The 16,245-nt window shown below is 41.2% G+C and overlaps 1 protein-coding gene across 3 annotated transcripts in view; it reads left to right on the top strand.

Moving 5' to 3' along the window:
• The window catches only part of MDN1 (midasin AAA ATPase 1), a 110,522-nt gene that overhangs the window by 40,728 nt on the left and 53,549 nt on the right, over nt 1-16,245 (top strand). For all 3 annotated transcript variants that reach the window (XM_088667203.1, XM_035109386.3, XM_035109385.3), the window contains exons 22-43: nt 151-261; nt 1,250-1,401; nt 2,824-3,002; nt 3,140-3,348; nt 3,864-4,010; nt 4,614-4,755; nt 4,877-5,011; nt 5,123-5,261; nt 5,367-5,505; nt 5,621-5,748; nt 5,968-6,103; nt 7,165-7,294; nt 8,907-9,140; nt 9,431-9,628; nt 10,298-10,506; nt 11,065-11,187; nt 12,221-12,418; nt 12,589-12,696; nt 13,338-13,526; nt 14,323-14,412; nt 14,522-14,782; nt 14,997-15,267. In XM_088667203.1, the coding sequence (XP_088523329.1) occupies nt 151-261; nt 1,250-1,401; nt 2,824-3,002; nt 3,140-3,348; nt 3,864-4,010; nt 4,614-4,755; nt 4,877-5,011; nt 5,123-5,261; nt 5,367-5,505; nt 5,621-5,748; nt 5,968-6,103; nt 7,165-7,294; nt 8,907-9,140; nt 9,431-9,628; nt 10,298-10,506; nt 11,065-11,187; nt 12,221-12,418; nt 12,589-12,696; nt 13,338-13,526; nt 14,323-14,412; nt 14,522-14,782; nt 14,997-15,267 (3,628 nt within the window). The remainder of the gene's footprint in view (nt 1-150; nt 262-1,249; nt 1,402-2,823; nt 3,003-3,139; nt 3,349-3,863; nt 4,011-4,613; nt 4,756-4,876; nt 5,012-5,122; nt 5,262-5,366; nt 5,506-5,620; nt 5,749-5,967; nt 6,104-7,164; nt 7,295-8,906; nt 9,141-9,430; nt 9,629-10,297; nt 10,507-11,064; nt 11,188-12,220; nt 12,419-12,588; nt 12,697-13,337; nt 13,527-14,322; nt 14,413-14,521; nt 14,783-14,996; nt 15,268-16,245) is intronic.

Here is a 16,245-nt window from a genome sequence, read left to right as displayed (position 1 = left end):
ATCTTTGTTCTCTGTTCCTAAACTTCCTTCTCTCTTCCCTTTTGTCTTTAGACAAAGAGAGAGAGAGAAATTCTCTGGCGTTAGCAATTAAAATCTCTTTGAAACCAGCTACTTAAAACCCCCCCACCAAATCTGTTTTCTTCTCAATAGGGCTTTTGCTTGGGTTTTCTCACCCAGCTTGACAGAAGTTCTTACCCTGTTGTTCAAAGGCTAATATGTCAGCATATTCTGTCTGGAAACGTGAAAAACATCCTCAAGCAGGCAAGTAATTTCTGACTACTAGTGTGTGTGTGTGTGTGTGCGTGTGTGTGAATGGAATTGTTCTCAGTTTTAGTTCTCTCCCCCCCCCCCGCCCCCAAGAATTTTTTTGGGGGGTATGACATAAAATACATAAAACAGAACAAAACTCAATTTGAATTCTGAGTTTAATTTTACCCACCCTGGATTAAATCAAGGGTTTCCCATTTTTCACCTGGAAGGATGCATTCTGTTTGCTGAATGGACTGACATCGATCAAAGCCACCCGCTTGGAGGAAGGTGGAAGACAATTGTTACTGATCTCATCTGCACACACCTTAGCAGTACCTTTCACACTGTTTTCGAAAGTCCCTCAACCATCTGGACGGGTCTGCAGGAGAAAGCGGAAATGGACAAAATGTTCCCTCCCCACCCCACCCAATCCCCATAGGATCACCCTATAAGTGAAATTCCACTTACAGGAATGCTGAATCCATCTAAGGTTTGGAAATACATTGGCTTAGATTTAGAATTCATCCCTGCTGATGGAAATGTGAGAAGGTGACTTTTTCCAGTTCCCCTTCCTTCTGCATTTGGAAACATTGTTCAGCTTGTTGGGGGAGTTTCTAGAAGGGTGCAAAAGGTAGGGTGAAGGATGAAGGGGAAATAATAATAAAAACCTTTCATCCTCTTCTGCTGGTGAGATGCTGCCTGCTGTATCAAAAACCTTCCATAAATGGAAGGAGTCCTTCTGTTCTCAGGGGGAGTCTAACACATTATGTGTTAATATATCCCTCCTCTCTTCCACACCAGGTGTAGATTGGGTGCTTGCTTGGTGTATTATACCATAACCAGAGCATGATAAATCTTCTGCATCTCACATATGAAGGAAATAGCACATGTATTCTGGTGTTCTAATGGTGTGTTGCTTAGCTAAACAAAGAACATTGCTATTATGCGGATATAGCAGTTCATAACATAAGCTGATTTTGTTTCTGTAATGTCATTCTAGTCATTACCAGAGCCTAAAGGAGGGAGAATGATTAAGGTAGAGGGATACTGGATTTCAATTGGCGACATGGAACCCACCGTGGACGAGACTTATGTGCTCACAGCTTCGGTTAAACTTAACCTCAGAGACATCGTCAGAGTTGTATCTGCTGGGTATGTTGGACTTCAGCTGTACCTTTTTCTTTCCTTTGGAAATAGTTTAATTTCGATTGGTGAAAATAAAATAATCACTTGCTATTTGTTCATGAGAACATACTTCCTTGAATTGCGGTACAGTGCATATTTTTTTACAGTGGTACCTCGGGTTACGAACGCGATCCGTTCCGGGTCGCAGTTCGTAACCTGAAAAGTTCGTAACCCGAACCCGCCATTTTGCGCATGCGCAAATGCGCACTGCACTTCTGCACACGCACGCGCGGCGAAAAAACTTCCGGGTTTGCGCAGTTCGTAACCCGAGTTGTTCGTAACCCGAGTTGTTCGTAACCCGAGTTGTTCGTAACCCGAGGTGTTCGTAACCCGAGGTGTTCGCAACCCGAGGTACGACTGTATTTAATAATGTTCTTATTTTATAGGTACTGCAAAAAGCCAAATATTAACCGAAAACAGTATTGCAAATATATAAGCAATCGATAAATGTCTTAATTGTTGTAGAAAAGCACGAAAATATTTTCTACATCAGTAATAGCAGGAAGGTGACTTAAACTGTTTCTGTTCTTGATTGCTTGTAATTGGAATAATTTCTGGAGCATTGTTATGATTCTGGAATAAACTATGCCATACATGTTCTTCAGTCTTTTTGAAATATTGGCATTCCGCTTTTTGAGATCCCATGATGTGAATTGTTTGCATGGCCAAATTTTGACGTATATGGGCCTAGAAATCATGATTTGAAATCCACTGAGTTGGGGCTGCTTATGTTCCACCTTGTTTTCGTATTCTTGCTAACAGGCTGCAAACAAAATGGCAGCCTACATTTCCAAGTATATATTAGCAATGTGAAGAATGTAAGCAGTTGTTTGTTTTGTTTTTAAGAAAATAGAATTTTGAAGTGTTTAAGACTCTTATCAAGTATATACAATATACAAGCGCCTCTTTGCTCCATGGGAGCAAACATGACTACAATAAATACGTAGTTCAGACATTTGCTGGAGGAGGCGTATTGTTGTCAGTTGTCCCTAGCTTTGACTCTTGTTTGTTCTGAACTTCAGCAAACTTTTCTTTTTTTCATCACACAACACAACAGGAAGCCCAAGTCTCATTTCTGGAAGTGCTCTTAATCAATATATGTTGTAAAAAGACCTTGAAGCCAATCAAGTACATTGGTACCTCGGTTTACGAACTTAAATCTGTTCTGGAAGTCTGTTCTTAAACCGAAACCATTCTTAAACCGAGGCGTGCTTTCCCTAATGAGGCATCCCGCTGCCGGTGCCCTTCAGTTCGTAAACTGAATAGTTCGTAAACAGGGCTGTTCTTAAACTGAGGTACCACTGTAGCTTCTTATAATAATAATAGTAATAGTAATAATTCACCACCATAATACACACACCTAACTTGGCTGTTTTCTAATTCTTTAAGGACTTATCCAGTGTTGATTCAAGGAGATACGTCCATTGGTAAAACCAGTTTAATACGCTGGGTGGCTGCTGCAACTGGGAACCATTGTGTTAGGATTAACAATCATGAACATACTGACATCCAAGAGTACATTGGCTGTTATACTTCAGATCCATCTGGGAAGCTGATATTTAAGGAAGGTAGGACTTTGATTACTACCTCAATCACTCAGTGTTTCCTTGGCAGCTGGCTCTCCCACTTGCTCAAACAGATGCTTGCCTGGCTTGCCTCAAGTGGGCAACTCATTTATTTCTTTTTTTCTGTAAATGCTTCATAGGTGTCCTCATTGATGCTATGCGAAAGGGCTACTGGATAATCCTGGATGAACTCAACCTGGCACCCACTGATGTTTTGGAGGCCCTGAACAGATTATTGGATGACAACAGAGAGCTGTTCATAACAGAAACCCAAGAAACAGTCAAAGCTCACCCAAGATTCATGCTCTTTGCTACACAGAATCCTCCAGGGCTCTATGGAGGCAGGAAGGTACATACATAGTTTCCTCAGAAGACCTCATGGACCTCAAGGACCTCATGGTGGCATATGTGATTTCTCTCTTTCACCTCAGTCCTGTGCGGTAGGTTAGGCTGAGTGATAGTTTGAGTGAAAGACTGGCCTACGATCACCAAGTGAGCTTTATAGCTAAGTGGTGAGTTGAACCTGAGTCTTCCCCACTCCTAGTCAAACACTCTATAGTCTTTGTAGCATATCCAGAACCAATAGTGAAATCAGTCTCCCAAGTTGCCAATCCAAAATGGTACCATCCACACACAAGAGAGAGGCGTCAACAGAGTTGGGAGAACCCCACTATTTGCAAGACGTGCACAGAAATCTTCAAGGGGGGGATTAAGAGGACAAACCCATTGAGTATGAACATGTTCAGTGGCCGTGAAATGCTAGCTGGCTGTTTGAGGGTGGGAAACTCGTGTTAAGTTTTCAGTGTGTGTGAATTTCTCAGTAGTTTAACACTTGACAGGTGGCTTTTGTGTGTGTGTTTTAAGGTATTGTCCAGAGCTTTCAGGAACAGATTTGTGGAGCTGCATTTTGATGAGCTACCAAGTACAGAGCTAGAAACCATCCTGCACAAAAGATGCCACCTTCCACCTTCGTACTGCAGTAAACTTGTCAAAGTCATGCTGGAGTTGCAGGTATGGACAGTAATCTTTTTTTCTCCTGATGAGAAAAGAATGGAGAAGCATTAGTCACCCGAGCCCTATTTGTAGTTTGGTGTCATCTACTCAAAGCGCACACGTTTATTGGCTTTGGGGTTTTGGAGTGGGGTGGTGGTGGTGGTATTGTTGAGCTACATAGCAACTTGTCAGAATATGTTTGGCCCAACGGACTGATGGTCATTACTGAAATGTTGGTGAAATGTGGACAAAGAAATGCTACGAAGACAACTTGGAGAATTGGTGGTAAGGAGGGGAGGCATTGCAAGAGTAGTGAGAAATGCAGCTGTGGGTACAGAAAATTGTGTTGGATTGTGAATGCTTACTTTTATTTACAGGTGGGTAGCCATGTTGGTCTGATGTAGTTGAAACAAAATTTAAAAATTCCTTCCAGCAGCACCTTAGAGACCAACTAAGTTTGTCATTGGTATGAGCTTTCGTGTGCATGCACACTGTGTCTCCGAAGAAGTGTGCATGTACACGAAAACTCATACCAATGACAAACTTAGTTGGTCTCTAAGGTGCTGCTGGAAGGAATTTTTTAATTTTGTTTTGCTTACTTTTATGTCCTTTTAAATCTAGTCTTATCGCAGAGGTTCCTCAGTGTTTGCAGGCAAGCATGGCTTCATTACCCTTCGGGATCTCTTTCGCTGGGCTGAAAGGTACCGATTAGCAGAACAGATGGAGAAGGAGTATGATTGGCTTCAGCATTTAGCAAATGACGGTGAGTCTCCACTCATTTCTTTTCAACTTACACAGCCGGTGTGTCCAGTTCAGTAGCCACATTTCAACCATCTTTCAAAAGCGGTGAACATCTTGATGAACTGCTGTCTTTCCCCTACTAGGATTTATGCTTCTGGCAGGAAGGGTCAGGAAACAAGAAGAAGTTGACGTTATCCAAACAGTCATTGAAAAACACTTTAAGAGAAAGCTGCACCCCCAGCATCTCTTCTCAGAAGAAAGTGTAAAGAAGCAAATGGGTAAGTTTGAAAAACGATAACGATAATAAAAGAGGGTTTAATGTTTGGCTACAACTAATTAATTTGTTTTTGTTTCTTTCCTTCCCCAACCCCATTACCACTTTGAACCAGCTAAAGCATCTACATGGACATCTATAATGGGCGATGAATTCAGTCACATTGTGTGGACTAAAGGGATGACAAGGCTTGCCATTTTGGCAGGCCGAGCATTAGAGTTTGGTGAACCTATACTTCTGGTTGGAGACACAGGGTAAACCAGTCTTCATTATATTCATTATTAGTTTTATTTATTTTTTGCGTAGAGCAACAGACAAGTATTTGGAGTTTAATTGACTGCAAGCTTTTTGTTATGCAGGTGTGGCAAAACTACCATTTGTCAGATATTTGCAGCATTGGCAAAGCGGAAATTACATTCTGTGAACTGTCACTTGCACATGGAGACCTCTGACTTCCTGGGCGGACTGCGACCCGTCAGGCAGAGATCAAAGGATGAGGTAAGTTGGCATTATGGTGCCTGATATAATTGAGAGCTTGAAAAATCCACAAAGTGTGTGTCTGCACACACACACACACACTCTTGATCAGACTTTCCCTTTTTCTTTCAAACAGGAATTTGATGGTTCTAGGCTGTTTGAATGGCATGATGGAGCCCTTGTTTTAGCAATGAGAGAGGATGGCTTTTTTCTCATGGATGAGATTTCATTGGCAGATGATTCTGTTCTAGAAAGACTGAATAGGTATGCACTTGAAAATTGGGCATTTTTTAGTCTGTTGTCTTGGCGTATCACTCACAAATGCAAGTTGGATAAATCTTAACTTTTCCCTGGCTTCTTCTGATTCTTGCTGCTCTAAATGATAGTTGCAAAGCTTCTGTCGATTAGGCATGTCTCTAGTGTTTTGTATGGATATTTGGAAATTTAACAAGAGTAAAGATTGAGAACATGGTTTTATTTCAGCGTCCTTGAAACTGAAAAGACGCTAGTGTTGGCTGAAAAAGCCAGTGAGGACAATGAAGTAGAACTGCTGACCGCAGGAAAGAAGTTTCGTATTTTAGCCACAATGAATCCTGGCGGCGACTTTGGGAAGAAAGAGGTAATGTAAGAAAATGCCGTTCTGTGCTGGCTGCCACTTTCAATTACCTATAGGTTTAGAATAAAAAAAATGCCTATGCTGTCTTGGTCTTAGGGTTTTTCTAGAAGCTTGTAAGGCATTGCAACCAGTCCCACACCCTACCTTTCCCAGACCCCAGACTCTTTGATAGTTACATTTTCCTTATCGCATGGCTGTCCTTTGCAGGCTACAGCTGCTTGGGAGCCCCATGCCCTTATCTGTAAGAAAGGCCACACACATTCACACTCCCAGTTCTTTTATTTATGACCTAATTACCACAGGGAGGAAGACACAGGATAGCTGTTACTGCCAGGCCTTTCAAGTCAAGTAGGTTATATTTCAAGGAGTAAAGAGTATTAAATAATATTAAACGGTTAGGAAAAGCTGTTTCAGTATAAATTCATATCTCATTTGTTTCACCACATAGTGATCCTTTGCAGGGGAAGGTGGCCATCAGACTGAAAAAAGATTCCCTGCCCCTACCTAGCTCCACATGGAGAGATTTATTTGCAGCTCTGATAGCTAATTTGATTGCTGGAACCGAGTAAATGCGTTATTTTCTAGATAGAATTAATCAGAAAAATGTGGAAATAGTTGAGATTAATAAAATTAGCGATGGTGAAGAAAATGCAGCATAAAGAGGTGTGGGTTGGGATCCTGTAGTAGATCATATTATAAGATTATCAGGGGCAGGAATTAATGTCATGCTCCTGTGGGAATGTCATAAAATATCAAGACTATTAAGCTGCAAGTATTAAGTTTGTATGAGTAAATTTTTTTAAGGATAAATTAGGTCTAATAAAACACTCATTTTAAAAAAGTAAAACTCATTTTTATGCAGTTTTGTTCTCTGACACACACTATTCTAACCTATTGTGCCTTTTGATACTCTCTTACACATTATTTATAGCAATACGTTTTCCCTCATTTTATAATTCTTCTGTTTTCTCTCTTTATCCCAGTAACCCTTTTTAAGGATTCTTAAATTTTCCTCTGAGCAGTTCACTTCATAATAACTGCACTTAATATTTTCTTGCCCATAGTTGTCACCTGCCTTGCGTAATAGATTTACAGAGATATGGTGTCCGCAAAGTAACAACCGTGTGGATTTAATGCAAATTGTAAACCATAATCTTCATCCAGGACTCTGCTTTGCCAAACAGAATGACAAAGGTAAATATCATAGGTATTTGTTCACCAACTCTATCACCTACTTATTCTCTCTGGGTGTCCCTCTGCTTTTATCAGTAATGGGAGACCTTTTCAGCACGAGGGTCACAATAGGTTCAGGCATGTCTTCACCTCTCCCTTCTTCCTTAAAGCTTTCTCTCCTTACTCTAGTTAGTTTTAGGGCTGCCGTACTCTGCTGGTTTAATCACATTCAGGCAGGATTTTCCATCCTTTGTAGCCAGGAATAAAAAAAGAAAGAACAAACTTCAGAAAGGCTTCAGAAAAGTTGTTAACCGTCAAAGAGTCTTTTATGAAACTGCTAAAGCAGTTTCAAAACCAGTGAAGTGGTTTTGTTGCTGAAAAACGTCTGCAATCACTTCTGAGTATCTTCCTCCCTAGTAACCAGCCTGCACTCCTCTGTTTCTGTGTCCCAGTGGGGTTTCCTTCTAAAAGACCCTCTGTTCTTGCAAGTCGGCTTCTCTCCGATTCTGAAAGCTAAGAAGTTAGTTCAGGCGTTCTGAAATAGTCTCTCTCTCTTAAACGCTGCCCATAGGTTTTTCTCTAGGCTAAATAATATTCCTGTGGAGAAGTCCCACGGGACTCCTGCTACAAATGGCACAGACTGAAGGTTCCACTTACCTGTTTTAGCAGATAACAGAATTTGCAAACAGGTGTGATCTTGCGATACTGGAATTTTTCACTTGAGATTTAGTCCAATGCATGTTTATCCGGCAGTCTGACAAATTGAATATAGGAGTGCTTACCTTTGAGTATGTTTCAGATGCTGTACGTTCCAAATTATATACTTGATAAACCTAGATTGTGAAATTGAAATATTTTTGCATAATACTGGGGTCATTTTAAGTGCAAAATCAGTTGGCTTCTTTTGCTTTAATTTTATCATGGCCTTGACAGTGATTTAAGGAAGAACAGCTCGAGCTCTTAGTATGTTGAAAGGGATAAGTTGGGAATTCAGTGACTGGATTCTGTGGTATAGGCAGAGGTTGTTATGCATATTGCCACCAGAGACCTCATCTGAACACAGCTGTAAGTTGCTGTCGGAAAAAGCTATTGCAAATTGAACATCTAAGAATCATTGTAGTCCAAATATATGTGCATGTCCTAGGTTCTTTATTATCCAAGGTTTTAAATGAAGCATGAAAAAATAAGTAGTGCTGATGAAACGTACACTCCTTATTTTTTCTATCCTTGGCTGTATTTCCTGCATTAAGATGAATGTTTGTCCTCTTAGGCTTAAAGTAATAGTCTGGGCCAAAGTTCAGTTTCGACTGTGGGCAAAGGGACCAATGAAGTTGCAGGATCAAAGCCTGTTAATTTTGCATCTAATGATTTACTTGTGGAGGGTTGTTTTTTTTTAAAGCATTCAACCCGTTCTATTTTTGCAAATATTTATGTAAAAACATTTTAGCACTTTTATTCAGGTATCTTGCAAAAGTTATGTACAGAGGCCTCTGCATCCCTTGTGGGTCATTGTGAAATACTGCAAAACATACTCTGTTTCAGGTCTGTGTCTTATGTATCATTATATTACAGAACAGAGGTTTTCATATGTTTACATTTTTTCTCTTCTCTCCATCTTATCCCCTTTCCCCAGGGGCAGATATTGCAGGCCTCATGATGGATTTCATAGAGTGGCTGACCGATCAAGAATTTGGACACCACTGTATCCTCAGCATCCGGGATGTTTTGTCGTGGGTCAGCTTCATGAATGCTATGGCGCAAGATAAACTATCCAGTTCTTCAGAGGAGCACCAGCTTTTTAGCATCTGTCCAGTGACAACATTTGTCCATGCTGCATGTCTGGTGTACATAGATGGAATAGGTTCAGGCATGTCTTCAGTTTCTTTGCTTTATCTCAGAATAGTTTAGATCCTTTCTGGAGGGGGGTCCCTCAACCTCTGGATAAGAACTATGCAAGGGTTTAAAACAAGTTTGTCGTTTTGGAACAAAAATAATAAGCAGTCTTAAGACGCATGCAAGCAACCTATAGTGTGTGTGCTACAGAGTGTGCATTGCAACCTGTCTACAGATTTTGGCCATATCTTATTGTTAACTATATGTTCATTTCCACCATTGGCATCTAACTATGATCTCTTCTACCCCCTGCCCCCTACGTAGGCACCATGTCCTGTTCAACTGGCTCAGCTGCTTGGGCTCGTGAAAAATGCCTGAAATATTTGTGTGGGAAAATTTCCCAAGTAGTGCAACTCACTGAGGTTCAGAAGAATGAGCTGAAAATATATGACCTGAAGAGGGAAAGAGAAATGGTTTGGATGGAGAACCACATAGGAATCCATCCATTTTTCATACCAACAGGCAAGAAACTCTTTTGGTGGTATTATTGCTGCTGCTGCTGCTGCTGCTGCTGCTGCTGCTGCTGCTGCTGCTGCTGCTGCTGCTGCACAATTTAAATGGTGATGCTGCTGCTTACAATGACTTAAGAGCAGAATGCATGAGAGATGACAAACATGCAGAAAAAATAATTTGTTTTAGTCCTTCCAAGACACTTCCATTTCTAATTGAGTGCTTGAATGCTCTTTTCTCAGGTGAAGGCACTTGGCTTAGACTTCACTCTGGCATGCTAGCTTTCCATATGCATGGAGTTTTTAAGAGCTTTAATGGCGGAGCGTTCAAATATTTTACTCCACAATCTGTAGTCAGAATTGTTAAGGATCATAATTCTGTGTATTTCAAAAGTTAAGACAGGAGTGCTGTTGCTTAATATAGCTAAGCCTGCACCACCTATTAAAAAAGGGAGATATCAGCAGCATGGGGGGAACCAAAGGACTGCAAAAATACAAAAAACGAAACATTGGAGGAAAACCCCTCTGCATTAACATGAATGTTGATCTGGTAGCCGCCACTAATTTGCAGGTCCCATTATTCTGTCTGATGAGCTAGTACTTTTACTGGAGCAAAAATGTTGCAGCCATCATCTTACCCTGTAATCTAATTAATTTTTTAATTGCTTTCTCTGTGCTGTAGGCCCTATTTACCAGAAGAAGAATGTCTCAGACTATGCTCTAAATGCAGGAACTACGGCAATGAATGCACAGCGGTTGTTAAGGGCCTTGCAACTTCACAAGCCCATTCTCCTGGAAGGCTCTCCAGGTGTTGGGAAAACCAGCCTAGTAGCAGCCTTGGCAAAGGCTTCGGGAAATTGCCTTGTTAGAATCAATCTTTCTGAACAAACGGTAGGTAGGGATTACTGTGGTCTTGGCTGAAATACCTGTACTTTTGAATGTGAGAGCCTGTATTTGCAAGCTAACAGGTATTAAGTTTTCACAAATCTTGAGAATACTGCTAATTGATTGGGGAGGGGGAAGATGCTTAGAAATAGGTAAGTTTAATAAGGGGTATATTGTGGATTAATTCTAAGAGGAAGCATTATATTCCTTTTCCTATCTAGTAAAGGGACACATTCTGCTACAATTGTGATCCATCTACTGTTGTGGATGATCAAAACAAACTGCCTAAAATACAGATGCAAAGAACCTTGATCAAAGTTTGCTGCTTGAATATTGCTTAATGGTTTAGAACTATTTTTCTTTATTATTAAAATTACGCTTGGGTTTCTTTTTTGTTCATAGAATGCACTTATTGGCTGATGCAACAGATGCATAGAACAAAATATTTATAGCTTTTGGTATAAACACTACTGGATTATTACTGCAAGCCTAGGAGAGCTTTTTCTAAATTGTAATTGTTTCACATGCATTTGGAAACCTTGAATTTTCTACCTTCTGATCCAGGATGTCACAGATTTGTTTGGCACAGACTTACCTGTTGAAGGGGGCAAAGGAGGGGAATTTGCCTGGCGTGATGGACCTTTGCTTGCGGCATTGAAAGCTGGACACTGGATTGTATTAGATGAGGTGAGTTCAGCTTAACGTAGCACAGAAAAAGGATTTTGTTTCCTTTTTTGGAAAATGAGGTCTCTAGCTGTCTCAGTTCGCTGTTTGGGGACTTTAAAAGGATCCTATCCAAACATGGTAAAGTTAAAGTGCATTCTCCTTACGTGGAAAAAGTATCCTGGAACAGTCTGCTGCTCCCATTTATTCAAGAGGCTGCTCAGATTTTATCATCAGTTTTCCAGTGGGAGAACACACACTTGCTTTTTCTGGGGTGGCAGTTACAGAAGGCAATTTTGTGGACAAACAGCCTGAGTTCTGTGTCATGGATGTGCTGCAGTCTACCGTACTTACCTTTTAAGTGCCGCCTTAGGGCTGAACTAGCTTGACACCAACACTTTCTTAATAGAATCCATAGGAAGTGGCTTTATAATATTGGTCCATCCAGCTCAGGGTTTCAAACAGTGCCACTTGAAGATGCTAGCCATTGACTCTTGGGACCTTTTTTGCACACAAGGCATCTACCCTACCCCTGAGCAATGGCATTTATCTGGGTGGATTCCAACAGCCTCATTGACTTCACAGATACATTTACCTTTTGGCTATGCCAGGCATGTCCAACAGGTATATACTGGTAGATCCTGGTAGATCTCAGGCCCCTCAGCGATTCCCCCCCCCCCAAAAAGCTCAACAACTGCCTTTCAAAAAAAAAAAAACTCAACAATTTGGTCCCCAAAAAGCTTAACAACTTTCATCCATCCAATGACCATGGGTAGATCACTGCCAGTTTTTTTTTTTTATAGTGTGAGTAGATTGCAGTCTATTGGGAGTTGGACACCCCTGGGCTATGCTATTGCTCTTTTGAGTTGTGCAAAAGGAGCTTGAAGCCGAAAGAGTAGCTAAATAACCAAGGCATTTGTGTTAATCTGAAGTTAACTTTTCCTGGGCTAACTACTTTTGCTTATTTGCTATTGATTTAAAGGTGTTTTGTGGGCAAAAGTGTGTGTTGTGAAGAAGAGGGACAGTGTAAATTTTCCTGTTGGTTTCTCTCAAATAGCTGAACTTGGCTTCTCAGTCGGTACTAGAAGGCCTGAATGCCTGTTTTGACCACCGGGCAGAGATTTACATTCCTGAGTTGGGAATGAGCTTCCATGTGCAACACAAGAAAACGAAGATCTTTGGATGCCAGAATCCCTACAGGCAAGGAGGTGGCAGAAAGGGGTTGCCCAAATCTTTTCTGAACAGATTCACACAGGCAAGTCCATAATGTCATTTAAAACTATTTCTCTTGTCCTCCTTGCAGTTCCTTTCTAAATGGAACCATTTGTATTTCATTTGCAAGTGCACTGTGCATTTTTCTGTGTCTACATAAAAATAATACTTGAGTCTCACCTCCCACCCCCTTTGATCATATTGGTGATGTAGGTTTTCGTGGACCCTCTCTCGTCTGCAGACATGGAGTACATTGGAAATTCCCTGTTTCCTGCTATTGGCAAAAAGATTATTGCAAAAATGGTTGAATTTAACAACATGGTAAGTATAATTCCTGAAACTCCTATTGATGATGTGAATGATCTTCTTAAGGAGAGGGACTTCAGGGTTCTGGTGACCGTCCCCACAAGTCCAAGCCAATGACTGCTGCAACTATGTGAAAAGCTGGTTACAGTTTTCATTCAAACATGTATTGAGACAAACTTCATTTGTAGTCATTTTCAGCTCTGGAGTTGCAGTGGCATGTATATTAGCTGGGCTCCACAGATACAGCCACTCGTACTGGGTTTGTATTTCATTTTTTGTTGCCTAATATGTAAGACAGAACTTACCTTTTTTTTCTTCCTATGGCATGTTCCGTTTGTGTGGCTGAGGCTTACTAAGTCTTAAGTTCACATAAAAGTTCTTTTGAGGCTTTTCCCCTAGCAAGTAGGCATAGAATCATACATGTGTGTCCAAGATAAGACAACTGCATGTTGTATGTTTTTAGGTTTGCTCTGAAATAAGAGCATTCCATGAAGATTTTGAATGGCCGGTAAAGAGTGGTGGTAGCTTAGAAGAGCAGTGAATTTGGTTGAATTCTTGGCGCGATGAATGCTACGTTGTGCAATTGTGTTTTAATAATCTACCATGAACTGAAACACACCTGAGTTTTTAATCTTTTGAACTGGTACGTTATTCAGATTGATCAAGAAGTTATGATTGAGAAGAAGTGGGGGCATAAAGGTGGACCTTGGGAGTTTAATCTGCGTGACCTTTTTCGATGGTGTCAGCTGATGCTTGTTGACCAGTCGCCCGGCAGTTACGATCCAGGCCAACACATGTTCTTGATATATGGGGAAAGAATGAGAATGAATACAGACAAGGAGAAGGTAAGGAGCATGAAAAATGTTCTTGATCCTATTAGTCTTTTCTGTTTTCCATGTGTGGATATGTTAAACCATTCTTAGATCTTAAACACAAATTTTACTGACTTTTTTTTGGTTACCTTTTCTCACATTATTTGAAACATTGAATGACTTCTATTTAAGATTATCTACTTTCCTCCAAGGCCTTGAATTAGCATTTCAGTTAAGCAGGTACAGGATTTGAGGGGACCTCGTGTAGTTTTATCACCATTAACGTGCTAAGGATGTGTTAGAGATAGATTAAACTCCTGGTACATTGGGTAAGAGGGCTTACAGCAACTGTGTGGAAAGGGAACCTACCTAAGTGCAATTTCGTTGTGATTAGGGAGCTTGATCAGACAAGATGATCCCACAGCTTTCTTGCTCTCCCGAGCTGTGTCCTGTGCCAGCAACTCTCAAATACCACAATCAGCCTTTAGTGGATTTGCAGAATGCTGTTCTCATTTTGCTTATGATTAGTGCTCAGAAACGGTGTGAAAAATAAATGAGGTTTTCAGGGGCAATTGATAACTCACTGGCCTCACATGTAAGCAGTCTAGTTTTGCATTCCAGCTTCTCTCAAGCTGAGGCTTAGTTCAGGATGCAGCTGAGCATTACAAGCTGGGCAGATCTGTATCCTGAAGCAGCTGACTTCAACAAACAACCCATTTGGAGTTCTTCGGTTTCTTTTGAAATCGTTCATTTGACAGTTGCTGCAGAAATAGAATATAAGGATTTCAGCATTTGTTACAAAAGTGATCTTTCGTCTGCTTTTTTTTAGGTAGTGTGCCTATTCAGGGACATTTTTGGCCAGGATGCTGAACCATATATGGGTTCCAGACAGTTCCACATCACTCCCTATGACGTCCAGGTGAGAGAGAACAAAAGCTGCCGCCACTTGGGCATCTTCTTGAATTTCTGCTCCACACTATACATGCACACTAATGCACTTGCTTATTTTGTTTCTAATTCTACTGAAGGTTGGTTTCTCAATCCTCTCCCGCGCAAACTATGCTCCTCCTCCTGGCAGAAACCTATCCCTGCTCCACCATTCACTCCAGCCCTTGGAGTCCATCATGAAATGTGTACATATGAGTTGGATGGTGATATTGGTAGGCCCTGCGGCTGCTGGCAAGACCAGCCTCATTCAGCTTCTAGCATATCTGACAGGTCATCAGTTGAAGATCATGCCGATGAACAGTTCTATGGATACAACCGAGCTGTTAGGTGGATTTGAGCAAGTAAGTGTGCATTTTTAAAATTTGGGAAGAAGGACAAGTCAAGTGCATACAAGAATACCACTTAACTTAAATTTGAGGAATATATCAATGGGCAAAGTTTAAATGTCTTAACTGAAAGAAAGAAAGACCTCTAAGTGGTTTCCAATACCATGGTAAAGGAACCGAGTGGGAAGTGGTGGTTCAGGCAGTGACCGATGTAATAAATGTCCTACAGGTTGACATCATTAGGCCTTGGAAGAGCTTGCTGGAGAAGGTGGAGAACGTTGTAAGCACACTTCTAAGGGACAGCCTCCTCCTCACTGCTATCTGTCCAGAAGACGCTGAAATTGTGCTGCGTGCCTGGAGCAGTTTCGTTCTTAATTTCAAGCCAAAGTCCCTTGGGGAAGAGAATCAAAACATAACCATTGAACTGGTGAACAAATTGGAGGGAGTCCTTGCACTGGTCCAGCGGCTGAACAACAAGATCAGCTCCTACTCAAAGCCAGGTATGCGCAGAAGCCGTAAGAAGTGATAGCTTTTTTCCCATTTAAAATGTCATCAGCTAAGGATGTGCAAATTCCAGTTGCTGCATAGCATCAGAGAAGGCAAAAACCACCAAGCATTTTAAAGGATGTTCTAATATTACAAGGAAAACATTTTTCATGGCGAGAGATGGTGTGTCTTTATGGAGTGGTTGTCAGCTGAGATAAATGTGTGCAAATGTGACCAGAGGGAAAGTATGAGTATTCGTGGTGCCACATGGTCGAGACATGTGTGCAGCCACCTCACTATTCTCTTGCACCCACTGGCATTCAGCCAAAGTGCACAGGAACTTTACATGTGCAGTGATGAATGCACATTGAGCACTTGTGAGCAAGCCACCTGGGTCCATATTTATTAAAGTTACATCATCTGTGGAAGCACGAAGCATAATTATTTGCTTCCTTAAAGATTTTTCCAGCCTCCATCACAGTTATGGTTGCTCCGCTCCACCACACCAGTTAGCAATAGTCTATTGTGTTTATCATTCTGTAAATATTAAAGACATTCTCCCTTTTTAATGAAAACTTGGTTGATCTACATGTATTAGTTTAGACATGACATCTTGTCGAAGCTAATGCAGGAGAGCCAGTGTGGTGTAGCGGTTAAGAGCAGTGGGCTCGTAATCTGGTGAACTGGGTTCACGTCTCCGCTCCTCCACATGCAGCTGCTGGGTGACCTTGGGCTAGTTACACTTCTCTGAAGTCTCTCAGCCTCACTCACCTCACATGGTGTTTGTTGTGGGGGAGGAAGGGAAAGGAGATTGCTAGCTGCTTTGAGACTCCTTAGGGTAGTGACAAAGCGGGATATCAAATCCAAACTCCTCCAAAGATCTTATGATCACAACTGAACAAAGAAAGAGGGACTGTTTGCCTAAGTTGGCAAATGATACTAGACTAAATGCAGTTGTGAAAAGCACTCTGTGTGAATCTTGAATACTGGCT

This window comes from Zootoca vivipara, chromosome 3, assembly GCF_965207765.1.
Source record: "Zootoca vivipara chromosome 3, rZooViv2.hap1.1, whole genome shotgun sequence".
Taxonomy (NCBI): Eukaryota; Metazoa; Chordata; class Lepidosauria; order Squamata; family Lacertidae; genus Zootoca; species Zootoca vivipara.
This window is presented reverse-complemented; position numbering and strand designations above follow the sequence as displayed.